This window comes from Adiantum capillus-veneris, chromosome 16 (genome assembly GCF_014529385.1).
Source record: "Adiantum capillus-veneris isolate H3 chromosome 16, ASM1452938v2, whole genome shotgun sequence".
In the NCBI taxonomy this organism is placed as follows: domain Eukaryota; kingdom Viridiplantae; phylum Streptophyta; class Polypodiopsida; order Polypodiales; family Pteridaceae; genus Adiantum; species Adiantum capillus-veneris.
In genome coordinates, this window is record NC_140946.1 from 86,546,478 (window position 1) to 86,573,849 (window position 27,372).

Consider the following 27,372-nt stretch of genomic DNA (forward strand, 5'->3'; position numbering starts at 1 on the left):
ATATCTGAGAGCAAAGATTTGGATTCCTTCATAGCACTGGGGGATGGCTTGTTTACAGCTGCAGGCAGGGTATCCACTGGTGTGAGAATGTGTGGGGGAGTTGAACTTGATGGAATGCTAAGACCGAGAGAGGCTCTCTGGGCCCGGGTGAGGACGCTCGATGGCTCCTCTGCCAACTACGGCGGCTTATTTTGAGGGGTAACCACGTGGGTAGAAGGGGGCGGCTGAGAAACAGTGCTAACTGCTATCAAATTGAGCTTGGGAAAGGCAAACTCAGTCTGGCTTTGACTTGGGTTCGAAGCCGTAGATGCACGAATTTTAGGGCAATCCTTACTGTAGTGATCCTTCATATCAGGGCAATGACGGCAGGGAGGAGACCCTTCGGGCAGAGGACATTTGCTTTGGTAATGACCACATTCCCCGCATCTGTAGCACAAAATGGGCCGATTCACTGGACGAGTCGAAGGACGAGGTGGTCCTTGCTCCATGGACTTGGAGGTGGAGGCATACAAGCTCTGAGGTGGTGAGGGAGCATGGGTATGATAAAAGCTCTGAGAGGGAAAAGTGCTCTGCATACCTTGCATAGGAGGGGCTGTCAGCAAAGGTGGCATATGGTGTGGATGGCCACAGGGAGAAACCATGTTGGATGCAGGTGCTCGCCCTTGCTGAAGAGAAGGACCAAGACTTTGTTGTATTTGTCGCAATCCCTTGAGGTAGTAACAATCCTTGTCCTCATGTCCAGATTTTTCACAGAAGTGGCAGTAAACCCGAAGGGGGCATTCTTGTGGAGGGTGCCCTGGAGAGCGGCATGAGCTACACCAAACCGTAGCCTTAGTCTCTTACTGACACTTGAGCTCTTCTAGCTCGCGTTTAATTTGTTCCAATGCCTCATGATGTGGAGGCTTCTCTTGTCTAAGAGAGAAGGACCTCTCCTCTTGAAGAGCTCGCTATAACTTTACGTCTTCCAGTTCCCTGGGTAAAGAAGTTAAAGGATCAGAAGGACTTTCCAAAAACACAGAGGGGGTCTCTATGTGAGGGGGGTTGGTGAACAGCTTCCTAGCCCCCTCTATCCTCGTAGCAGCTGCGATGAACTCTTCCAGAGTGGCGTCGGGTCGGAGACTCTCTCGTAGTTTTTGCTGAGAACTTTTGGGAAGCGCCTTCTCTACCCACTTCTTAACCATAAATTCACCTGGTTGCTGGGGAAGCTTGGCAACCAAAGACTTGGTTTTTGTCATAAGTTCTGCAAAAGTCTCCTCTGCCTGGAGCACCATGTTGGCTAACTCATCCAACACCTTCTCCTGGTAGTCACCGGGCCTGAAAGCTGCACAAAATTGTTGCCTTAAGACTGCCCAGGTTGCAAAATGGTTCTCTGCAAACTGGCTGTACCATTTGTCTGCTAAGCCATCCAAGGTGGATGGAAAGAGTACCAAATAAGCATCTTCCCTGTTAAGACCACGACCCCTACAAAGAGATACAAACCTCCTTGCATGGTCGTCAGCATCTTCTGAAGAGAGACCTTTGAATGTAGGGAACTTGATGTTTACCTTAGCCAAAACGCTAGCCAATGGCTCCATGGCCCCTTGCTGAGCCTGTTGCTCGGTAGCCTGCTGTAGCAGAATAGGAGAGAGCTTCACTGGAGAAGGTGATCTGGAAGATGTGGAACCGGAGGGAGGAATGGGTGATGCCGTATGTGGAGGTATGGGTGATGAGGTTGATGGACTTCTAACAGGTTCCAAGGGTCGTCTTCTGTTGTAGTACTTCAGAGGACTCAGGAGTGCGCTTTGACGCTCGACTGACCGCCTCGTATGGGTCATGTAGCGACCACCAAACCAACCAAGCTTTGGGCAAGAAAACCTTGAACTGACTGAAGACTGGTCTAGACTCTACTAGACCAGGCAGGTGACTAGACCGGGCTGGACCAGGGACGAGGAGGACTAGACCAGGGTCTAGACTAGGCAATTGACTAGACCAGGTTGGACCAGGGAGGACGAGAAGGACTAGACCAGGGTCGAGGAGGACTAGACCAGGGTCGAGGAGGTCTAGACCAGAGACGAGGGCAGGTTGGACCAGGGCGAGAGATGACTAGGGGAAGAGAGGACTAGACCAGTTGGACCATGCGAGAGGAAAAGAGTGCAAGGCAAGGTCGGTGAAGCTAGGCAAGGCAGGCGAAGCTAGATAGACCCAACTAGCTTCAAGATTTGCACCTCATAGAGTGAGATTTCAGTTGAGGTCCCACCGTGATCGCCAAAATGAGAGCACCTGTAGCGCGGATAATGTGTCACGCTCTCTACTGTGGGTGGTCCTCAGTGCAATGTGCGTGACAATCTCACTCAAACAACCGAACAGAAAGGAAACAATAGACATCAACAGAGCTCACAAAGACACAACAGCAGACCAGAACATATGACTCGACTATCTCAAAGATTGATACAGACTCTGGTGTGGCAGCACACTCAGCTCCAGCCCAGGACTCACACGTACAATGGGGCTGTCGAGGCTCAGATGTCAGGGATGGTGAAGACGTGCTCTGTGTATAGACTCACTGTTGTCGACGACGATGCTGGACCAAAGGTGAAGAAGATGATCCCGATGACCAACTGCTACTACTCATATGTACCACCATAAAGGGCCACCAACGGTTCCTAAATGTCAGCCATGTGGTGACCTGGCCACGATGTCCACTAGACCACCGTCGGTACCCTGCCACTGCCACGTGTCACTCCCAACCCAGAGGGTCCGTCCAGTGTGAAACAACCTAGACCAACTGTACTAACTGTGTTCTCTGAAAGTGATACTGTAGCCTGCTACAAGTACTCGGTCATGAATGCCGCGACGTTGGACAAGTTTCCCTTCGCAAGCCATGCCCTACATTTAAGTCTTTCTTGTATGATGGTGGTAAAGTCGAAGATTTATTGATCCTTTCCTTGTGCAAGAGGATTCTTCAGAGGTCTACGAGGCAACAGCTCCCTCAACCTCCCCCTTCTCAATTGGAAGCCTAATACCCGCTGAAACAGTTGAAGATTCAGAAGATTCTGGTTACTGTGTGACAACCAACAAGCGCATAAAGTTGCCTCTTCACCACCATTGCAAAACAAAGTCTTTGTCTCTGAACAGATACCAGATGTTGTGGCCGCAACTTTGTCCTCATGGTTCCAAGTATTGCCATACTTGGAAATTTTAATTCGAAGTGTATACAATTTCATCGTATTTGCAAGAACCTCAAGATTTATACATAAACATCCTCAATGAGCATCCATTAAAGGCATGATTCTGGCTTTATTCACGAGTCAAGCGAGCCTTCGAGCTTGTTTTGAAGCTCTCACAAGAGCCCTGTGACCAAAATAAGCGAACTTTGTCCCAAGCAAGCCCCTCCCTCCTTTCAACCCAAGGAGCCCCCGTGCATTTTCCTAAGCAACCCCCTTTCTTCTTGGGCTAAGCAAGCACGCCCTTTGGTTCAAACACACTCCTTGTTTGGAGGGAGGCCTTTGCTTCAGCTAAAATTTTATTGAACCTATATATAATTGAACAGCTTCTTGACGTCGTGCGCGCGCACGCGAGAGAAGGAGAAGAAGAAGAAGAGAATTTTAACGTCGTAGGAAACTATCCCAAGAGACCTAAAGATCTATCCAACGAGGAGAGTTGAACTCAAGGCCTGTTATTCAAGAGGGAAATGGCATAACCAATCTACCACACTTGGGTGATAGAAAGGTTATACAATTTTCCTCTTTTTATCAGCACACACCCACACACACACACGAGAGAGAGAGAAAGAAAAGAAAGAAGAAAGAAAGCTTTATTAACGTCTTCGAAAGGCCGAACTCGACCTATGAGACAATATCATATACATGTGTTGATGCTCTAGGCATCGGAAAATTTAAAAAAAAAGGGTATAAACTGAAATGAGCCTATACTATGCAAAAGGGTGTGATAGGGTGGTGCATGTGGTGTACAATGTATAGTGTGGGTCCTCGTGTCGAGGTGTGCTCACGCATCATCAGGCTCAACTAGGGGCTGCAAGGTGATACCACCATGAGATGATAGGGAGGGTATCTAAAAACAAGCAACATATGTAGGGTAGAGAATGTGGTACATCGGTGGTGGCCTGCTCAGGTATCTCTGGAATGCTGGATCTCCTGGTGCTGGTACATGACTCTGCTCTAGATACTGATGGTGTAAGGTTAGTATCCTCGAGATCTCCCTTTGGTGACACCCATGTGTCCTGTATCCTGGGAGCCTCGGTCTCCGACGTGCCCTCTGAGACTCTGCCTGTAGAAGGGTAAGCCCTCTACTCTGTGTAGGTAGTGTGGGGGGGTCTGGCCCTGCTCGTCGGAAAAACTGTGTGATGGTAGTCTGTGTCCTGCTATCCTGACTCTCGCGTGGCTGTAACAACTGCTCTCGAACCTCTAAAGCCGCAACCAGGAACTGGCCAAACCTCCTCTGCTCTCGGCCTATCATATGCTGCTGTAATGAGTCTCCAATGCCATATCTCTCTCTCACCTCTGTATATGCTGTGCATCTCATGACAAAATGCTCCTCACTCTCCACCTCCGTCTGGCAAATCCGGCATGTACGCTCCTCTCGTGGTATGCCTCTGGCTCTGCCACTCTCAATCTCTAGCTGATGTGATGACACTCGTAGCTGGCCAATGTTGACCCGAAGTCGGTGTGGCATGTACTCTTGCATGTATAATGGAATCTCAATGAATCCCTGCTCCGAGAACCTCAGAAAATGCTCATAGTAATATAGCATTTTAGGAGGTAGGGTGTCTGTGGGCCTGCGCCATGTCCTCTGAATATATGTATGCCATATCTCCTGTCTGATGACCCTATTCCTCTCAGAGCGTGAGAGGGTATAGGTCGAGGCTTGGGTGTCATACTGGAGTGGTGGTAGTCTATCGATATCAAAGCCGTGCTGAGCTAGCCAATCTCTTGTCTGGGCATACCATGAGCTAGTGTCCCCTGCCTGTGCCATCTCTCTAGATGCAATGAAGGCTCTATGAGAGATCCTATCTGGATCCATATCTTTGAATCTGCGAAGAAGGCAAACAGTCTGAAAGAGTGCCTCTACCAACATCGGTGGTGCAGCCAGCTCAGCTCTAATAATGTCGTGTGGAACTGATGGCTTGCTGCGAATCATCCTGGAGATCATAATAATCTGTGGCCTCTCTATCTGTGTCCATACTGAGTCTGCCAGTCCCGGTCCCCAAATGGCCGAGGCATACATGAGTGTAGGTGTGACCAGTGTGTCAAAGAGCCACCCCTTCGTCCGGGGCTCCTGGAAGTGGGCCTGGTGGCACTGTCTCTCCATCAGAGCTAGTGATGCGTATCCTCTGGTAAGTCTATCTCTGGCTGCCTGTGTCATGGAGAAGGTCCCTGATGCTGCGGTGAATGTAACCCCCAGATATACATATGAGCCTGTCACCTCTATATCCCCTCCAGCTACTGTAAATCTACTCTGTCGGCGAATCTGAGCCGATGTATGAAATATGAGAACCTTGGTCTTGCCAAGGTTCACCGTGAGTCCTCTCTGTGAGCAGAAATCATCCAGGGCCTGCAAATGTAGTTGTAGTCCCTCTGCCGTCTCTGACATCAGGACAATATCATCTGCATATAAGAGTATGTGTACAGTAGTCCCTGCAATATCCACACCCTCTCCACCCCTGTGCAAGATGAAGTGTACAATCTCGTCAATGTATAGACCAAAGAGTGTAGGTGATAGGGGGCAACCTTGTTTCACACCAATGGTGCTCACAAGGGTGTCAGATAATCCACCCGGGCATCACTCTGCCAGATACATGCTCATACAATGCATAGATCCCCCATGCCATCTCCTCTCCAATCCCAAGCGCACCCAGTGTCACAAAGTGATGACGTGGCGGACAGCAGAAACCCTAATTTCTGCCAAAAACCCTAAAATTCTTGCTAACCCTAATTTCTGCCAAAAACCCTAAATTCCGTATATCGCGGAGGCGGATTATTAAATTTTTTTTATTTTTTTATTTTTTGGAAAATGATAAGCGACGCGAATTTTGCTTTTGCTTTTTTTTTTTATAAAAAAAAGAGAAAAGACTCTATAAGAGAGAGAGAGAGAACTGATGCTTTTGATTTTAAAAGCTTTTGGGGCTCTGCTTTTGGGCATCCCTTGTAACCTTTAAATTAGTGGTGAGGGCCTCACTTCTCAGAGGATCTGTACGCAGAGTCTGAGAGTGAAACCCTAACCGCTCTCTTGTACTTTGATGATTGATTAATATAAAAAGAAATACCGAAAGGGGCGCCAGTCTTTGGGGCCAATATCTCTAGGCACGGAACTCCGTCGGGCCAGTGTAAATCTATTGTGATCTGTGAATTGTTTTGAAGTGGTTATTTGGTGCTGTCGCGGGTGATTCTTGACTTGGAGTGTCCAAGTCTGTTACAGTGGTATCAGAGCACGGCCAATTTCTCTTCTACGGGAAATCCGATCCCCGATTTTTTTTTTTTCCGCGGCACCTATGGCTTCAGGCAATGATCAATCGACTCCCTCTGCATCTGGAGATGCGGGCTGGGATCACAACGAAGATTCAAGCAGAGAGTATGGCCCGCCTTGGCCTACTTAGGCGGAGCGGCGAGAGATAGAGCGTCGCCAGTTAATCAGCGATGCAACAAAGATGATGCTCAATTTTGCCAAGGACCCGAAGATGGCAAAATATATGAACCAGACCTCTTTGGAAGAGGTATAGATGGAGTGGCAGAGAACCACAACACCACTCCCGAAACCCGCTCTCAAGAAACCTTCTGCCTCCAAGAAATATACGGAGAAGGAACTGGAGAACGTGGTTGATGCACGGATTGCTCAGCTTTTTGACACGCAAAAGAAAGCCAAAAAGCACGGCAAAAAGCAGAAGAAAGGCACTGACTTCTCGGGATATTTAGGTCGTCGGTCGATATTTGACAAGGCAAAGAAATTGAAGAAGCGCGTCAAGTTTGAAGAACTACCCAGTTCTTCTTCTTCTTCTGACAGTTCTTCTAGCTCCTCGGATTCGAGCGAAGAAGACAGAAAAGGTAAAAAGCGAAGCAAGAAGCAACGCTTTGGAAAGGGCAAGAGAAAGGCAAAGAAGGCTAAATCTCGCCCAGAGACTCACACTTCTACTGAGGACTCGTCTACAGACAGCTCAGATTCCGATGACGGAAAGTTTTATGCGAACAAGAAGAATTTTTACAAAGCCAACCAGTATGACTTTCTCAAAGATAAAAGCAAGAAAGTCCGAGAGTTTAAGGAAGGTGGCCACTCGATCAAGTTTGATACTTTTCAGGATACTCAGATGCTTCGAAGGCTTTGTCTTTTATACAGCAGTTTGACATCGCTTTCGCGGGAGGACACTATTCAGAGCACTCCAAGATTCGGAGAGCTGCCTCTTACTTTAAGGGGAATGCTCGTACTTGTGGTCCACACTTCTATTAAGCAAGACTGTGCCAGTTACATGGCTGAAATTCAAGAGGCTTTTTATTTCTTCTTGGTTGACTCAAGAGTTTGAGCGAGATATACGAGCTGCTTGGAGCCATCTCCGGATGATCAAGAGCGATACAGTGAATTCTTATTGTGAAAGATTCTGGAGCTCTTTTCTACCCGCCTCTTCATTCAAGAAGATCTCGTTCAGAGAACAGATTGAGCGGTTTACCTTGGGTCTACCTACAGAGATCCGAAATCACTGCTTGGAATAGAAGTCAGCTTCTGTTCAGGAGTTGATGAGTCATGCGAAGCGGGGCTTTGCCATTCACTCTGGCAGTCTGACCTACCCCACAGATGAGGCCATGACACAACGAGCCGAACAGACTTCTGGGAATGAAAGTAGAATGAAAAAGAGCAACCCAGAGAAAAAAAAGGATGCACAACCCAAGCTTACTCCTGAGGAGAGAGCTCGCTTCATTAGAGAGGGGAAGTGCTTTGGATGCGGGGAACATGGACATATTTCCGCGAAGTGCCCTGATAAGGCACAGAAAGAACAGAATGATAAAGACGACGACAGGTCTGAGAGTTCGAGAGCAGCTGAGGAATGTGGCAGAAAAGGCAGATAGAAAAAGCAGAACCGGTACCACATGGCGTGGGACCTGCACCGAATCTAATGAATGAAAGTACAAACTTTGCCACTTTCGAGGCAAAGTGAAGGATCAGGAAGCTCTTTTGAAGGAGCCAAGGCCAACTTCTTTTCACTTGGAATTGGCGGCTCGATTTGGAATTACGCCCGACAGACTGACGCCACAGGCGGAGGTAGTTCGACTGGCACCCGGATGGGATGTTGCCATTACACCGAGCATTGGCAAACTTCGTTTGCAATGACAGGGGTGTTCAGGGCACGCGAGTGACGTTCTACTCGGGATCCCTTGGTACCACAAGAACTACGCCGTGGTTGACTACCGGGCCGAGAAAGCGACTTTGATAAATGAAGGGCTTAGAGATTGTACTTGATGAACTTTAGTTTTCTTAATCATTCTTTTGGGAGAACTGAACGATGGATAAAGGTTGAATATGTTTTGTCCTGAAGAAAAGAACGCCAAGATTTTTTTTCTCCACGCTCATGCCGATTGCTTTTGAGAGGGCCTGAAGATCATACCATTGATCTGATATCTGGAAGCACGCCACCGAATCGGCCACCTTATCGTGTGAGCCGAGTACAGAATGAAAAGATTATGAACTCAGTGAAAGACCTCTTGGAAAAGGGTCTTGTCCAGCCTAGTACTTCACCGTATTGCTCTCCAGTGTTGTTGGTTTTGAAGAAAGACGGATCTTGGAGAATGTGCATCGATTATAGCACTCTCAACGAAATCACCATCAAGAACAGATTTCCGATTCCTAGGATCGATGATATACTCGACAGGTTACAGGGATCCTCGTGCTTTATCAGGATTGACTTGAAGAGTGGATATCATCAGATCAGGATAGCGCCAAGGGATGTCTACAAGACAGCTTTTCGGACGACTTTTGGGTTATTTGAGTTTTTGGTGATGCCTTTTGGCTTAACCAATGCTCCTGCGACATTTAACCGGATGATGGATAGGATTTTTCGAGAGTACAGGCTATTTGTTGGCACTTTCTTTGACGACATCATTGTTTTCTCCAAGAATGAGGCAGAACACAGAGATCATCTGCTTCAAGTCTTTCAAGCATTACGAGATCACACATTAGTGATTAATGCTACGAAAAGTGAATTTTTCCTACCAGAGATACATTTTTTGGGACACATTGTGTCAACAGCAGGAGTGCAAATGAACCCGGCCAAGATAGAGACTATCCGTGATTGGCCCGATTTGAGGAATGTCCATGAAGTTAGAAGCTTCTTGGGACTGTGTTCGTACTACAGGCGGTTCATACGAAAGTTTGCAGAGGTTGCTTCCCCTTTGCATACCTTGACACAGAAAGGAGTACCTTTTTCGTGGGGACCCACAGAGGTGACTGCCTTTCGGACATTGAAAGAGAAATTCACTACAGGACCAGATTTGACTTTGCCGGACTTGCAGAAGTCATTTGAAGTATTTTGTGATGCTTGTGGTCGTAGTCTGGGTGCGGTCTTGATGCAAGAAGGCCATGTCATAGCTTATGAGAGCCGTTTGTTCTCTAGGCCGGAGATGACAGCACAGATCTATGGGAAAGAGCTTTTGGCGGTTATCCACACTCTTACTCAGTGGCGGCATTACCTACTCGGAGCGGATTTTACTGTCTTTACAGACCATCAGAGTTTGCGCCACTTCTGGTCACAGAAGCAGCTTTCGGAAAAGCAGATGCGGTGGGTGAACATCTTGTCACAGTTCCACTTCCAGATTGTCCATGTGCAGGGACAGAAGAATGTGGTGGCAGATGCTTTGTCTCGAAAACCGTTGGTTCTGGCTATTTCCGCGATACATCATAGGAGCTTCGAGGATATGGTCGATCAGTGTGCCACAGATACAGATTTTGCAGATATTTTCACACGGATACGGGATGGGGAGACAGTAGCTGGATACTCCCTTCGGAAAGGCTACTTGATGAAAAAGACTATGTTGTGCGTTACACAGCCGTTGAGGGAAAAGGTTATGACTGATTGCCACTGTCCACCTTTTACGGGTCACCGCGGCATTGCTACCACCATGAAAGGGGTAGAGAGAGATTTCTTTTGGCGGAGACTGAAGAAGGATGTGGAAGAGTTTGTGCGCAGTTGCTTGGTATGCCAGAAGGTCAAGTTTGACAGGCATAAGGCACAGGGATTGTTACAGCCTTTACCCATACCCACCCGCCCCTGGGAAAATATTGAAATAGATTTCATTTTTTTTGATCTCCCGAGAATACAAAATGATCACGATGATTTTCCGATTACATGGCACGCCTGAGACGATTGTCTCCGACAGAGACCCCAGATTTATGAGTTTGTTTTGGAAGGCAATTTGGGAGAACATTGGCACGCGGTTGCAGTTCTCGTCATCGTTCCACTTGCAGACTGACGGGCAATCTGAGATTGCCAATTCAGTGATTTTAGATTTATTGAAGTCTTGTATCTCGCATCAGAAGACTCAATGGGAAAAGAACTTACCTTTGGTGGAATTTGCCTACAATAACACGATACACTCTTCGACGGGGAAGATGCCATGTGAGATTGTTGAAAGTGCTGCGAAGGTTCCATCCTTCCTGAGCACGAAAGATTAGATATTGGAAGCGGATGAATATTCGTGAGACTTGGATACGGCTTTTGCCAAGGTTCGCAAGACTTTGCAGAAGTCTCAAGAACGACAGAAAAAGGCAACGGATCGCCATCGTCGCGACTGGAAACTGAAGGAGGATGATTGGGTGCTCTTACTTTTGAGAAGGCACGCCTAAGAAAGAAGAAGGGAAAGGAGAGGCTTTTTCCAAAGCTTAGTATGTGATACTACGGACCTTTCCAGATTACTGACAAGATAAATGATGTCTCCTTCCGATTGAAACTGCCAGATACTTGGAGGATTCACAATGCATTGCATGTGAGTCTCTTGAAACCTGTTAAGGGTGATGTGCCTGATGATGGGGAGACTGATGAGCAACCCAAAGTGGAAGAAAACGAGGAGATCCTTGTTCCTGAACAGATTTTGGCACATAATGATACGAAGAAAGGTAAAGTCCGAAGGCGGTTCTTGGTTAAGTTCAAGAACTTTCCTGCATTTGATGCGAAGTGGATGGAGGAGGACCTAGGAGATACTCCTCGGATTGTGAAACTTTACCTCGATGTTTTGGTTTAGCATAGTCTACTCCAAACGGAACCCAGAATTCAGCTTGGCCGGAGATCTGGTGCAGTGGGATGCACAAGAGGGGAGTCACTCCACTCCTTTGTCAACAGATGCCTCGATTTTGATACTAAAGTCACTGATGTCTCTTTGAGCTTCAGGGATACTGAGAGCTGACAGTATTCTGCTGGATGACTTTATGAAATGGAATTCCTGATTATGATACTGATTTGTTCTTGACTTCTTGTGAGTGCAAGAACTGATAGACGAAATGACTGCAGCATTTTGGTCTACTTGATCTCGAATAGACATGGTTGCAATAGGGGTTAGTCAATCGGACATCGATGAGGTCCCGATTGGACCTAGATGTGATTGCTAGCTACATTGCCGATAAATCATGGTCTAAGATCCGAATGAATGTTGAATGTCATGTGATGTCCTGTGATGTCGTGTGATGTGACTGTCGATTTTGTACATGTACTAGATGTGCGTTCCTAGTACGTAGGTACTAACAGTCAGTGTTTGCTAAGACGGTTTATGGCTTTTGTTGGTTTTGCAGGCGTAATCGCGGTCGATTACAATGCTTTCAAGAGGGGGGTATGTCACAAAGTGATGACGTGGCGGACAGCAGAAACCCTAAAATTCCTGCTAACCCTAATTTTTGCCAAAAACCCTAAATTCCGGAAATCGCGGAGGCGGATTATTAAATTTTATTTTTTTTTGGAAAATGATGAGCGACGCGAATTTTGCTTTTTCTTTTTTTTATAAAAAAAAGAGAAAAGACTCTATAAGAGAGAGAGAGAACTGATGCTTTTGATTTTAAAAGCTTTTGGGGCTCTGCTTTTGGGCATCCCTTGTAACCTTTAAATTAGTGGTGAGGGCCTCACTTCTCAGAGGATCTGGACGCAGAGTCTGAGAGTGAAACCCTAACCGCTCTCTTGTACTTTGATGATTGATTAATATAAAAAGAAATACCGAAAGGGGCGCCAGTCTTTGGGGCCAATATCTCTAGGCACGGAACTCCGCCGGGCCAGTGTAAATCTATTGTGATCTGTGAATTGTTTTGAAGTGGTTATTTGGTGCTGTCGCGGTTGATTCTTGACTTGGAGTGTCCAAGTCTGTTACAGCCAGACATCGGAAAAGTCTCTCTCTAGGTACTGTGTCAAATGCTTTGCGGAAGTCAACGAAGCAGCAATATAATCTCCTCTTCCTCACCCGTGTCTGGTCGATCAGACAACGAAGGGTGAAGATATGATCAATAGTAGAGAAAGCTCGGCGGAAGCCTGCCTGTCCTGGTGTCCTCATGCCTTCTCCCTCTGCTAGAGAACTGAGCTCCTCCTCTAAAACCGCGCCATATAGTTTGGCCAGTATAGGACCAATCATGATAGTGCGATATGTGCTAGGATCCATGGCATCCCCAGATTTGTGGATAGGCACGATGGTGTGCGCTGTCCACGACTCTGGGAATCCCTCTGAAAGCGCGCGGTTGAAGAGGTGGGCAATGAGTGGTGCCAATGCATCACAGCCATATATAAGATGCTCTGCCTGTAGGCCTGCCTGATCTCTAGCCCTCCCATGCTGTAGGTGGGATATAGCTTTCTTCACCATGTGGGTAGTGAAGAAAGTAGATGATGTGGGTCGAGTAGCTGATGGCGTAGGTATGGGTGGCTGTCCTGGGATCTCGTATAAGCTCTCGGCATATCTGTGCCATGTCGCTGGGTCCTGAATAGGAGTGGATGGCCTGGGAGGTCTGATCCAACGCCATGCCTCAGCACTATTCTTGCTCATGAGTAAATGATAGATGTCCCAATACTGGTGCTCCTCCCACTCCCGTCTTTTACGACGGGTAAGTGTCTGCATCTTGCGCTGAGCCTGGCGATGTGTAATCTCCCCTCTGATCTCCAGTATATGTAGGTGTCTGTGTAGATCTCGACATTCGTCGTCGTACCACCTGTTTTGTGGCATAGTGCCAGTGTGTGGAGGGTGTGTGTGTATGCGATGTGGGAAACTTTGAGTGGCTGACTCGTGTAAGATGGATGTAATGTGTGTGGTGAGTGTGTCCAGAGGTGCTGTGGGGTCTAAGTGTATAAGGTGCTCATGCAGGTGATGTATATAAACAGGAGTGAGCTCATGAGTGAAAGAAATGGTAGTGTAAAGTGTGAGGGGGGGGGGGCGGCGGGGGGGTCAGCAAGCTGTGTAGCAAAAAGGGAGAATGTGAGATAAGTATGATCCGCCCCTATCGGTGTGCGTGCAACGCTGAAGGAGTGTATAAGCTCTGCTGTCTGGGTAGAGCCCAACAAATAGTCTACTGTGCTCTCTCCGCCACTATGTGGGAAGCAAGTGAATCCCCCAGAATCTGGCCACCTCGCCATCCCGTTATAAATAACGAGATGGTGCCTGCTGCCAAGCTCAAGAAGGTGTTTGCCATATCCAGTGTTGTCCTGTCCCCCATCTGCAGACACTCTACTCACCCCCATGTCCTCTGCATCAAGTGCCCTCATGATCTCCGGCTGCTCCATATCATAGATCTCACACTGTCGGCTCTGTGTCCTCCCGTTGAAGTCCCCCATGAGGAGGACTTCCCCGAGTGATGTGTAGTGAGAAATGTCCTCCGACAGTCGAGAGTAGGGGTCCTGGATAGCATATCGTGATCCATGTGGTGAAAAGTAGCATATGGCAATGTATAGCCCTCTCTCGTGGGTGAGCTCTAGCCGTACCCAAATATAGCATGCCTCCTCGTCTCTACTCATCACCTGTATCCGGTTGTGTAAGCTCTGTTTGAATAGTATGGCCACCCCTCCTGACCCCCGAGCTGTACTCTGTCTGGTGATGGTCCTATAAGTCGACTCCCACTGGAATCCTGTGACTACAGGTAGTCCTCTCTCTGGGCTCTCATGTGTCTCCGTAAAACATACAAAGTCATGCTCACTGATGATCTCCTCTAGGCGCTCCGGATGTGTCCATATAGAACCATTGCAGTTCCACACTGCCCCTCTGAGTGGTGTCCCCTATGCTAGTGTATGTGTCTCATAGGTCCCGAATCCCTATGAGATTGGGCGGCCGTCGATGAAGATTCTACCATCTCGAAAGAAGGCCTTTTTACCTTCTTTCCGTGCCTGAAGGACCCTGGGCATGCATGATTTCCTGTGCTCGATCTGCATCCTAGTGAGGTCCTCGTCCATAAAGATATGGCCGCCCTGGAGGCCTCGTAAGAGAGAGAGAGAGAGAGAGAGAGAGAGAGAGAGAGAGAAATGAAATGAAATGAAATGAAATGTTATATTAACGTCTTCAAAAGGCCAAAATGACCTATGAGACCAATCAGTTACAAAATAGTGAATCTAATACCATGTCTGGGTACAAAAGAACTAGAAAAGAACTAGAAGTGGAACAAAATACTACTACTACTACTACAATCTAAAACTACGTGGGTGTAGCAGCTGATACAATAGGTACCCGGTAAACTGGATGTAACAGTGTGTGAAACAAAGATGGAAGAAATGGTGAGGATCCATCCTCATCTGCACTCTGGATGTCGAGAGAGTATGGCTCGAATCTTCTGTTGTAGTCTCCGTCGATGCTGTGTAGCTCCTCTCCTCAGTCGCGGTCGTCTGTATCTCTGTAGCTCCAATGCTCGGTCGATGAGAGTGCCAGTAGTGGTCGAATGAGTGTGGGACGAGCTCTGCAGTGGTGGCTGCTCCTCTGGCTGTCCCATATCTAGTGAAAAGAAATCTGTAATGTGTCTCTGGGACTGCCTCTCTCTAGCTCTCCCCAGTAAAGTGTCTCTATACCTGTGTAACTCAAGTAGATATAGTCCAAGACATCTCTGATCCTCATAACTCATGACCCTAGATAGAGTACCAAAACCCTCTCTGAATAAGCAGTGGAAACGCCCCCGTATCTCATAGAACACTGTGCAATGACATATGTAGTGCAACTCTGTCTCTGGCTCTCTCTGGCATAATCGGCATATCCTGCTGTCTGCTGGTATCCCTCTGAATCTCCCAGTCTCAATCTCGAGCTGATGTGAGGATGTGCGTATCTGACCAATGGCACAACGCAAACCATGAGACATATGTGTGTCCATGTAGCTGGGTCGAATCACAAACCCATCTCCTGTGAGGTGGAGAAGATGCTCTCTATAGAAAGCCATCTTCGTGCTCAACTCCTGAGGCGGCTCTATCCATGTCCTCCTGGTGTCGAGCTGGATCAGGTCCTGACGAATGAGTCTAGTGATCTCCACCCGTGTAAGAGACAGCGAGGGTGCCTGAAGAGAATACTGGAAAGGGGGCAACCTGTCCATGGTGAAGCCATGCGTCTGAAACCATGAAGTCATCTGTGCATACCAGCATGAAGTGTCCCCCTGTAGAGCTAACTGTCTCGAAGACTCAAGGGCCAATCTAGCATATCTGTCTCTAGTAGTATCCCATAGGCTGTGCACAAAGGACACTGATCTGGTAAGCGCCTCAATCTCCAAGGGGGGGGCAGCTAGCTCTGCTCGAATGATCGCGTGAGGTACGGAGGCCTTGGCTCTAATCAATCGGGAGATCATAGATACCAAGGGCCTCTCCATACGTCTCCAACCATCCTGGCCTACAGAAGGTCCCCATACCTGTACCCCATACATCATAGCTGAGGCTACTAAAGTATCAAAGAGCCATAACTTTGTCCGAGGTTCCTGGAACTGAACCTGCGAACACATCCTCTCCAAGCCTCCCAAGGCCGCATAAGCTCTGGTTAGTCTAGTCTTTGCTGCTCTCCCCAAAGAAAACCTCGGCCCAGTGAAGACTATCCCAAGGTAAGTGTATGCATCTGTATACTCCACAATCTCTTGACCATACGTGAAGGTCGGTGCCGATCTCCTGATCCACTGCGGTGTGGTGTTAAACACCATGACCTTGGTTTTACCAAGGTTTACAGACAATCCACTATCCTCTGCAAAACTGTGTAATGCATCCAACTGTCGCTGCATACCCTCTGGTGAGTCAGAGATCAAGACAATATCATCAGCATATAACAACAATGGGATCCACGTCCCTGCCAGCTGGGCACCTCTATCACCCTCTCTGTCAATGTAATCAGACACCTCATCAACATACATACCAAATAGAGTAGGAGACAATGGGCAACCCTGTTTCACCCCGATAGTGGAGTGAACTAAGTCAAATATCCCCTCTGGGGTGCGTACATGTCCCATCACTGATCTGTATAAAGCCATAATCCCCCAAATCAACACTGTGGGCACCCCCATCTCCTGCAGTCTGCGCATCAGTCGAGCTCTCGGTACCATGTCAAATGCTTTGCGGAAATCCACAAAGCTACAATAAATCCGTCTCCCATGTGACCTGCCCTCCTCAATGATAGCTCTGAGTGTCAGAATATGGTCAAGAGTGGAGAAACCCCTCCTGAAACCTGCCTGTCCCTTTGCCCGTACACCCTCACCCTCTGCCCAGTTACTCAACTGCTGCTCAATAATGGATGCATACAATCGTGCCAGTGTGTGTCCAACCATAATAGTGCGGTAATTTCCGGGCTCTGTAGGATCACCTGCCTTGAATATAGGCACAATAGTAGACAACCTCCAAGTCTCAGGTAATCCCTCACACATGGCACGATTGAACAACACTGCAAGAACCTCCATCAGCATATCCCTAGCATGTATAAAGTGCTCCGCTACTAGACCGTCATGATCGTAAGCCCTCCTGGTCCTCATCCTGTCAATGGCTCTCTTTACCATCTCAGTGGTAAAGAAGGTGCTCGTAGGTGGACATGGCTCTGTAGGATCTGGAAGGGGATCCTGCCCAGGAACCGTATATAACGATGTCGCATACTGGCCCCACACATCAGGAGAAGTAATCACTGGGGGAGGGGAGTGCTCATGGAAGAGTTGCCATGCCTCGCCTGAGTCTCTACTCAAGAACAACTGATACAAGTCTCGCTCCATCTGGGCCAGGTAAGCTCGTTTCTTCTTTCGCACAAGGCGCCGGAAAGCAATCCGCGACTGTCTGTAGGTGATGACTCCTAAATGAAGATCCCTCTGAAGCTGGGCTCTCATCTCTCTGCACTCCTCATCATACCAACTATTCTGGGGCATGCTCCCAGAATGTCGCCTCCAATCCGGTTGAGTGTGTGGGTATGCCTCTGATGCTGCATCATGTAGTGTCTCAGTCAATAAAGTAGTGCACTCCTCTACTGAGAGGCCGGGAGCAACTGTGCATAGACGATCCCAGATCGCCTCTGTATAAACCGAGTCAGTCTCTGGTGTAAATGTATAACGGGTGTGTGACCTGCCTCCTGATTTCTGGGCTGTACTAAACTGAAAAGATACGGACAGTGTCAAGAGAGCATGATCCACTGCTACGCCCACTGGTCTGGCTCCCACTGTGAAATCCTGAATACAAGGAATAAAGCTCGGCTGTGTCATAACATAGTCCACTGTACTGGCCCCATGTCTGTGTGGAAAGCATGTGAAGCCTGCTGCTCCAGGAAACCGCTGTAAGCCATTAAGTATGGCTAGCCCATGTGTAGTCGTCATCTCCGTGAGGTATCTCCCATACTCAGTCTGCTCTCTGTCATGTGAGCATCTGTCAAACCCCAGCTCACCCACATCCAACTCTCTAAGCACATCTCATCTGAGGTGTCGTAGAAGACTGTCTGACAGTTGCCCGTTCGAGCATTGAAGTCTCCTAGGAGGATGATATCACCATCCCTAGAAAACTCCCATATATCATCATCTAGAATTGAGAAAGGCGACTGCCCTCTGGATACAGCATATACTGACGTACTGGGGGGGAAGTAACATATAGCAATATATAGAAATCGACCTGTGTCAGCTCTCAGCCTCACCCACATGTATCTAGCCTGATCATCTCTCCGTACAATATGTAGTAGTGGCTGTAGCTCCTCCCTAAACAACACCGCTACTCCTCCTGAACCTCTACTCCCATGCTCAGATCTCGTGACTGTTCTGTGGGCTGTCTCCCATTTGTATCCCACCACATGTGGCAACAGTTGGCCAGGGGCCTGGTGAGTCTCTGAAAAGAAAACAATGTCCTTGTCTCTGAAACTGTCCTCAAAGGCACCAACATCCAACCTCATAGACCCATTACAATTCCAAGTCGCCATCCTCAATGTGGTCCCATAGGTCTCGCACCGTCATGTAGAGCGCCGCTCTACAATCACCACCCGACCATCTCTGTAAAAGGCCATCTTCCCCTTCTCCCTTGCCGCTTGAATCTCGGGCATTACTTCTCTCATATGCGCAAGTTGTGAGAGAGTGAGGTCATCGCCTAAGAAAATACCTGTCTTCTTGAGAGTAGGTCTCTTCCTCAAGAATTCCTTCTTCTCTTCCAATGAAGGGAAGCGTAGTATGAGAGCTCTTTCCTTTGAAGATTCTCCGGGGCCCTCACTCTTCTTGCCCACTCTCCATGCCTTTGTACCAAACTGAGTGCGCACGACCTATGACTTTGAACGCGTGATCGAATTGAAGCTAACAGTGCGGGCTGCCCCAAGGCAGAAAGCACCCAAAATGAGGCAACTATTGTGATCATAGAGGCAAGTAGTGTACGCGATGGAAGTAACAGGCAGCGTGAGAGAGGTGCAGGTAGAGAGAGAGAGAGAGAGAGAGAGAGAGAGAGAGAGAGAGAGAGAGAGAGAGAGAGAGAAATGAAATGAAATGTTATATTAACGTCTTCTAAAGGCCATAATGACCTATGAGACCAGAGAGTTACATCATGGTGAATCTGATATAAGGTCTGGATAAAAAGAAAGAAAGAAACTAACTAAACAGAAACACTACTAGAGCTATAAAAGGTGGGTTTCAAGAGCCTGAGAGGTACATATACAATAAGTGGATGCGTATCTCAGAGAAAAGATACAAGATGGTGGATATATGTATCAAAATCCGGAGATGGCTCGCATCGATCGCTGCATGATCGTGTCGATGTCCTCCATGGTGAGAGATTGCACACGACGTCTCCCATGTCTCGCCAATATAGATCTGATCCTCTGTTGCAACCTCCTCCATCGATGGGAGCATCCCGATTCCCCTCATCCTAGGCCTCCTGGATCTCCCTAGCTCTGCTGCTCGATCACTCAGTATACCTCTACTAGTGATGTGCCCTGTATCCCTCCTCTCTGGCTGGTCTCATCTTTGCTCAATCTCTGGCTGAAAGAGAGAGAGAGAGAGAGGGCTCTTCACTCTATCTCTGCTACGCGCTCCTCCCCTGTGGCAAGCGATGTCTCCCTTGTGGTCAATGGCGCTCCCTCATCCTATCGAGTTGAGTGCTGCCACACGCCAACTTGCACTCTCTACCTTAGAGGCCAGTTTCGTCATCTCTTTCCATTACCTTACCCCCCCCCCCCCCCCCCCCCCCCCCCGCGTTCCCTCTCTTTTGACCTTGGTCACCTGCGATGCCTGCACCGGTTTCGGTTGCTTTTTCTAGTTCTTCTTTCTACGTAGGCATGTTCTTTTTTTTCTTGGGTCTTGTTGTTCTTGTTGCTTGCATGCGTGCATTTCTTTTTTTGTGTGCGATTGCTTATGCATGGGGTGTGTGTGTGTATGTATGTGTGTTCTACGCGCATGCTTGCAGGAGATGTGTGTGTGTGGTTGCTTCCTCTGTGTGTTTTTGCATATTATTTTCTGTTGCTTTCTTTGTTTGGTGGGTGCCTTGTGGGTCAAGTGTTGGCCAATTGGTTGGGTGGTGGAGAGTTGAAAGTGGATTCACAGCCTCGTCTTCAGCTCTGTCTTGCTCCATGCTAATGCTTTTATAAGCTGAAGAGCATCATTATCCATAGCCTCGTCTTCAGCTTTGTCTTGCTCCATGCTAATGCTTTTACAAGCTGAAGAGCATCATTATCCATAGTCATGTTGATTGCTACCAGGGATGGCTTCACAGTAGATGTGTGGGTGGTGATGCTGCTACTGTGCACCTTTTGGCCTTGGACATCCGGTGTTTGATATTGGAGATTCTTTGATGGAGGTTTTGGCCTCTCCATTGCAAGTCCGGGTGGCCTGTTTTTGCTTCAGCTCACTACTATAGCCAATCTTCCCTCCTTTGTCCATAGTTTTTGATATATCACCCATCTTTTGTTACTTTCTATCATAGTGGTTTTTCCCCTTCCGTTTGATGTAATTGTCATATTTCAGGGGTTTTTTGACCACCAGTTCCAGTCATCCTATGATGCCAAAGAGCTTATGTAATGCTTATGGGCTTTATAACTTGTTTACGTTATACAAAGGGTCTAAGGCCCGAGAGAGAGAGAGAGAGAGAGAGAGAGAGAGAGAGAGAGAGAGACAAAAGTTTTAATGTCACAAGAACAATCCCAAGAGACCTCAAAGATCTATGCGACGAGTCTTGAACTCAAGACGTCTTATTCAAGATGATAACCAACACGCTTAATAAGAAAAGGCACATCTTACTTGCTATTTGCTCTCTTTTTGTAGGGAGGCGGTTCACCCGGTTTGTACACCCCTAAGGAGCCTTTAGGTGATAGATCAGGAAATGCAGCAGCCCTTATATTCTTCGTGCCTTTAACAGCCTTCATGGGTTTTGTTCTGTGAACCTGCAATAAAATAAACAGATGATCTGGCAAAGCTCTCAAATCTTTTGAGAGACAAAAGCATAAAAAAAAATATTGGAAAGTGTTACCTTTGGTGTATTCAGGCGGTGTGACCTTTGAAAGTTGATAGGAACATGACCAACTGTGATCTTTGGAGAAATCATGGAATGATTGTATGTTCCCTTGATAGGTGGAAGACCATGAGAAGTATCTGCAGTTACATCATCCAAGTCTCTATATGTGTTTACGCTCTCTGTTGGACCCGCATACATGGAAAGAGTGGATCCGACTGAGGGCAATGGGCTCAACATATCACCCAGATGTGAAACTGGAGTAGAGCCCGATGTCCCCTTCTCAGCCTGCTGTGCATAAGAAGAATTAAAAAGACAATACTTTGAGGGCCAGACTGCATTAACTTCGAAAAAGAAAGAAGCAACCATAAAGAGCCACACACAAACTTCCTATTATAATGTTGCCAGCACAAAATCAGAGCAAAACCCCTCACAAAAGATTGATATCATGTTGCCTACAAAAAAATAAATTCATCAAACTGTTCCAATGCCATGTTTTTGTGCAATATATCATTGAAACATGACAGCGGGCTTTGTTGTTAAAGAATCACTTCACCTCTTTGAACTTAATACAGCTGTTCAGAACGGGATAGTGGGATGCACCACTGGCTAATGATTGTGGGGAACTTGCTGTGCTAGGATCCCCATAGCCATTGGCCCGATCCGCAAAGGACATCTTCACAACATCACTTGCCCGGGACTTACAAACAGCCACATCTTGTATGCCCAATCTGTTACATTGCTTTCCACTTAACTAACACTAGATAGAAGTAGTTATTAATTTGTAGACTACATTAATCTGTGCACGTTTGCAATAGCATTACAAAACAAGAAAATCATGCAATCACTTGACATTCTGAATAATCCCACTTAAGGCTTTCCAGTATATTAGCACAGACAAGTTGAGGACAACTTTCAGTTTTCTAATTACCAAGAACAATGTTATGTAATTCAGGCACGATGGATGTAGTTTGTGCATAATACTACTTCTGAAGGCCTACTTCAGGCTTCTGGCAACAAATTTGTGTCAAGCAGGACTATGAAATCTCGATTGTATACCTTGGTGATGGACGCAAGCTTCTAGTGGCAGCATTGAGGAATGCTTGCTGAAGCTTATCCCTATCACGAAGCTCTTTAAAATATATGTGCCTTAAAGCCTGCCGAGCTGACCACCTGATGGAGTACATGCACACGTCACCATACAGATATTTCCAAGGGAGGGGGAATCAAGTACATGTCATACAACCATGAAATATAGAAGAAATCACTACCAAAAACATATCACCTTTTTGTCCCAGGTATGATAGGTGCTTTACCTCTCTTCTGGATTATAAGCAAGAAGCTTATTCAGAAGCTCAATACAAGCTGGAGATGCATGAGGTATCAATCGAGCAATGCCCGTGCCATCCTGCTGTGGAAATGAAAAGTCTGCATGCTGCGACCTCCTGCTACACACATGTTATTATTAGAAATTCGAAAGATTTTTTCAGGTCTTAAATTTGTACAAATTAATGCTCACCTCCTCAACTTGTCCAAAACTTGCGGTGGTGGTGTTCCGAGAACTTTGTGGATTTTTTGAATCTGATCAAGCTCGTTGTTCCCTGAAGTGGAAAGGGGCAAAAAACCTCACCTATCAACAAATGGGAGAGAACATAATCCAACAAATGTAGAGAAGAGTGTTCAAGTCTTAGCCTTGCAAACCAGGAAAAAGCGGAAACAAGCTTAGTATTTCGAAGAACACACAACCAACACCCCACATGTCCATTTTATAATTGTAATAACCATCTGTCAGCAAACACTCTGGGGCTCGATACCTACAAGTTAAGAATTTCTTAAAACATATCAGTAAGATAATCCACAAATAAAGCAGCCTTTCAGTGAGCATGCTGGACGGCTTGCTTGCGCTACCACAATATGTAAATAAAAATTCATTGTTACAAAAACATTTCATGCCTCAGGGGCAATCCTTGAGGTCTTCAAGGAAAATACATCTCGGCTTTTAGCTCTTAAAAATAGTGTGAGCCTTATTCCTAGCCAATCTTGTAACTTTGTAGGGAGACCTGCAGATGAAGGTCAGTGGATTAGTGGCAAGCAACCCGTAGCCGCCTCTACTATGATGATGCTACACTATACTACTACAGGGAGCCATATGGTGAGTGTCAGATGACTTGGTTACTTTCACACTTTGAAAGTCGACTTGGATACTTTGGGTTCTCGGGGATGCTTTGGGTTCTCGGGCAGTTAGGCAGTCCACTTGGACTCTTCGATAGCTTGGTAGCCCACATGGACAATTGGGCAGCTGGCTTGGACATGAGAGTTAGAAAGGTAATCCAAGGAGACATGACAATTGCTAAGGTGTTCAAGGTGATGGTTATGGTGGGTTAAGCATAATGGAGTTACACAACTAATTACATATTTAATCAAAGTATGCACCAAGAGAGAGAGAAATGAAATGAAATGTTATATTAATGTCTTCAAAAGGCCAAAATGACCTATGAGACCAAACTGTTACAAAATTGTGAATCTGATACCATGTCTGGGTACAAAAAGATAGAACAAAAATACTACTACTACTAGAATCCATCCTCATCTGCACTCTGGATGTCGAGAGAGTATGGCTCGAATCCTCTGCTGTAGTCTCCGTCGATGTTGTGTAGCTCTTCTCCTCAATTGTGGCCGTCCACATTTCCGTAGCTCCAATGATCGGTCGATGAGAGTGCCGGTAGTGGCCGAATGAGTGTGGGCCGAGCTCTGCAGTGATGGCTGCTCCTCTGGCTGTCCCATATCTAGTGAAAAGAAATCTGTAATCTGTCTTTGGGACTCTCTCTCTCTAGCTCTCCCCAATAAAGTGACACTAGAGAGAGAGAGAGAGAGAGAGAGAGAGAGAGAGAGAGAGAGAGAGAGAGAGAGTAGACAAAAGTAAACTTGATTATTGCACCAACAATATGAGTACATTATTGCACCTTTAAATAGGGCTAGAGAAAGTAGAACAACAGTGTAGTACAAGTGCATGTAAGTAGCCCCTAGCATATGGATGCAACCCTAAAAGAGTGGGAGCTGAATATGGCTCCATATACAACTCATCTATCCTCATATACTGTAAGGTGCAGCGGAAGTGAATGTTGAACTTTGCTCAAGATGAGTGCTCCGAACTGTGCTCAAGTGTTACTTTTACTTACGGAAGGGAGAGCCTTCCGTTCCTTTAGTGAGAGAGTGCAAATGCTCACAAACAAAGTGAAAAGACACTGTGAATGAAGATATTGAAACTAAGAGAGAGATAGAGAGAAGAATACGACACCAGACTGTTGCCAAACCCTCCTCCAAGGGCCGTTCTCTCGATGGCGAGAGAAGTCTATGCTTTTGATTGCACAAATCTCGTACAAAGGTGCTGATGCAAGTTCTTGATGCTATGATGCAATGATGATCTAAGTCGGAGACGGTGGCGACGACGATGCTGATGACTGCTGGCTGAAAACTGACTTGAGAGGCTGAAAAACGCCGCTTTATCTGGCTGAAAACGCTACTGAGAAACGCTGAGGCTGGCTGGTATTGTCTGCTGAAAAACGTTGGTGCAAGCTGCTGTAAAACGTTGGTACAGGCTGCTGTAAAACGTTGGTACAGGCTGCTGTAAAACACTGGTATAGGCTGGTACAAAACGCTGATGCTGACTGGTACAAAACGCTGGGGTAGGCAGCCGATCTGCAAACGCTGAACGCTGAAATCCCTGGCGCTAGGGCTGAGGATGCTTGATGAAAATGCTGAGGGTCTTGCTGAGGAGAAACACTAGAGGGCCTGCTGCAGAGTCTGCGTGTGCTCTTCCGGTTTCTTCTGCTTCTACTGAGTGACTACCAGGTTTCTTTTATATTAACTTAGCAAATTTGCCCTACCCAGTTTCCCAACAAAGTCACTTATTAATAATAAGTGAAAAAATGGATAAATAGGGAAAACGGGTTCTGTGCACTGTAAAATGCTCATGATGGGTACTGACTATCATGCTGATGATCATGTTGTGTGCAACCATAGGATATGAAACTACTCGAAGTGCCTGGACATGCACAGCTTGCGCACAGGCTCATAACGGTGCCAAAACACTTCCTAAGCTGACCTGAACCCTAGACATGAAGTAGCTTGTCCACATGCACACAGGGTTAGATGTGCACATGACATCCCCTCGTTTTTAAAGTGAGGTACTGGTACCGAGCTACATGGCTTCCTTGTAGTCTGCCAACAACTCTGGGTAATCTTTGAAAAACTCTTCATAGACCCACACTGCTTCATGGGTTCCTCGATCTGTGAACTTCAAAAAGTACTTTCTGACTTGCTTCTTTGAGCCATGGCGAAACCGATGCAGCAACACTTGCTCTGGCTCCATGACTTCAGCTTCATCGATGATCTCCGGCTCTTCTTCTTCGGAAATGTCCTTCGGAGGTGTTCCCTGAAACACTTTCAACCAAGAAACATGGAAAATGTTGTGCATTGACCATGAGTTAGGCAATTGCAATTTCATAGAAACCTCATTTATCTTTTTAATGACAGGAAATGGACCATACATTCTGAAAGACAACTTTAGACACTTCTTTCCAACTTGCTTAAGACGTTCCTTCATGATTCTTAAATACACCCAATCCCCTTCCTTGATAGAAACATCCTGACAATGCTTGTTGGCCTGCCGTGAGTAAGACTCCTGAGCCTTGCTTAGCCGAAGCTTCACACTCTCAGAAATCTCATCCAAGGACTGACTTTCAGCATTGGCATCAGGCATTGGACTGACCGAGCGAGTCAAAAGTGATTGGAACGGACGTCCAAAAGCTGCCTCATATGGAGTTCTACCAATGGTAGAGGAATAAAAGTCATTCAAAATAGCCTGAACCAATGGGAGATAGAGCTCCCAATGAGACTGTTGATCATGCATATATGACTTTAAAGCCAACTGATTGTTTATCTCTGTTTGACCATCTCACTGTGGATGAAAAGCCGATGAACCAAAATTTTCAAGGAGTGCGCGCCAAAAATTGGACGTGAACTTAACATCCCTATCTGAAACAATCGATTTTGGCAAACCACAGAGGGGGTACCAATGCTTTATGAACAACCGTGGTACACCTTGTGCGGTGACTATGGCCTTACAAGGAATTAACATGCAAAACTTGTTGAAACGGTCAAAAATTGTCAAACATTGAGTGTTCCTTGAATGCAAACTAAGGGGAAGGTTAGTCACAAAATCCATGGAAATATCTTGAAAAGGTCCATCAGGAATAGGCAACGGAAGCAAGAGGCCTTGCTGCTTACCCCAGGGAGCTTTTACCTTTTGACAAATAGTACACTGTGTGACATAACGAAACACATCCTTTAGCATTTTAGGTCAATAAAAAAATCTTTCTATTTTTTCCAGAGTGTTCATTCCCCTATGCCCACCCGTGAGATAGTCATGTGCATTGTGCAATATGCATGTCTTGAGAGAGGGCAACACACATAGACGGTGACGAAAATACAACAAACCTTCACGAATGAGATAGCTACTAGGCCCTTGGGAAGCAAGAGCCTGCAACTATTGCTTACCAAACTCGGAATCTAAGTACTGGTTCTTCATATTGTCGCAAGACACACCCTGAAGAGAAACTGTGGATCTTGACTCAAGAGCCAGGATCTGTCCTTTGCGACTTAACGCATATGCAACAGGGTTAGCTTTTCCAAGCACATAATCAAACCTCCAAATTGCTCAAAGAATTGTGACCACCGTGCTTTGCGATCACTCCAATGCGCACTATTAATGACAGACAAAAGTATAGTTCTTTTCTGCACTATTAAGCTTCCGACTAAGGAATGCAACTGGACGGCCATGCTGTTGAAGCACAGTGCCTATGGCGACATTACTCGCATCCGTCCATACCTCAAAGGGGTCATCCCAAGAGGCGAGGATAAGACACGGCGCTTCTATCACCGCAACCTTGAGAGCTGTGAAAGCCTCAATGGCTGCCTCAAGAAAATCCACGCGCTGTCGACGAGTCTTCACCCCTTTCAAAACATCTGTCATCGGTGCGGCAATACGTGCAAAATTCTCTATGTGCGAACCCAGATAAGTAACTTCACTGAGAAAAAACTCAGATTTCTTAGCTGCAATGTACAGCTGACAGTCATCCAAACGGGTTAATACCCTTTCTACATCCTTTTCATGTTGTTCCCCCGATGCAGAAAAAATGAGAATATCATCAAGAAAGATGAACACACATACACCAACCATATCGCCAAAACGGCCCGTTGCTAAATTGGCTTTATCTGACATAGATATAATTCTAAATCAATTATTGGATTTATAAGTAAAAGGGTTTTCTCGCTTGGAACACCAAGGAAAAATAATTCTAAATGAATTATGGGAATTTTAAGTGAGAGAGTTTTTCTCACCGGAGACATCCAAGTACAGAGTATTCCTAGTGCGTCATTCAAAGTAATGATAGGAGCACTGTGAAAGGGAATATCTGTAAGGCCACCAGGAACGGGTGCTTCTGATGCGTCACATCGGATAGGTGACAGGGAGCATCGGA

General features: G+C 46.6%; 1 protein-coding gene across 4 annotated transcripts in view; it reads right to left on the reverse strand.

Moving 5' to 3' along the window:
- LOC147439393 (uncharacterized) overlaps nucleotides 1-27,372 on the reverse strand; it is a 151,630-nt gene that overhangs the window by 12,061 nt on the left and 112,197 nt on the right. For 3 of the 4 annotated variants that reach the window (XM_086485245.1, XM_086485244.1, XM_086485243.1), the window contains exons 7-13: nucleotides 22,532-22,644; nucleotides 22,350-22,431; nucleotides 22,147-22,275; nucleotides 21,890-22,003; nucleotides 21,387-21,561; nucleotides 20,849-21,118; nucleotides 20,620-20,762 (exon numbers count right to left, since the gene is read on the reverse strand). In XM_086485245.1, the coding sequence (XP_086341371.1) occupies nucleotides 20,620-20,762; nucleotides 20,849-21,118; nucleotides 21,387-21,561; nucleotides 21,890-22,003; nucleotides 22,147-22,275; nucleotides 22,350-22,431; nucleotides 22,532-22,644 (1,026 nt within the window). The remainder of the gene's footprint in view (nucleotides 1-20,619; nucleotides 20,763-20,848; nucleotides 21,119-21,386; nucleotides 21,562-21,889; nucleotides 22,004-22,146; nucleotides 22,276-22,349; nucleotides 22,432-22,531; nucleotides 22,645-27,372) is intronic. The other variant, XM_086485246.1, reaches the window with a different exon arrangement.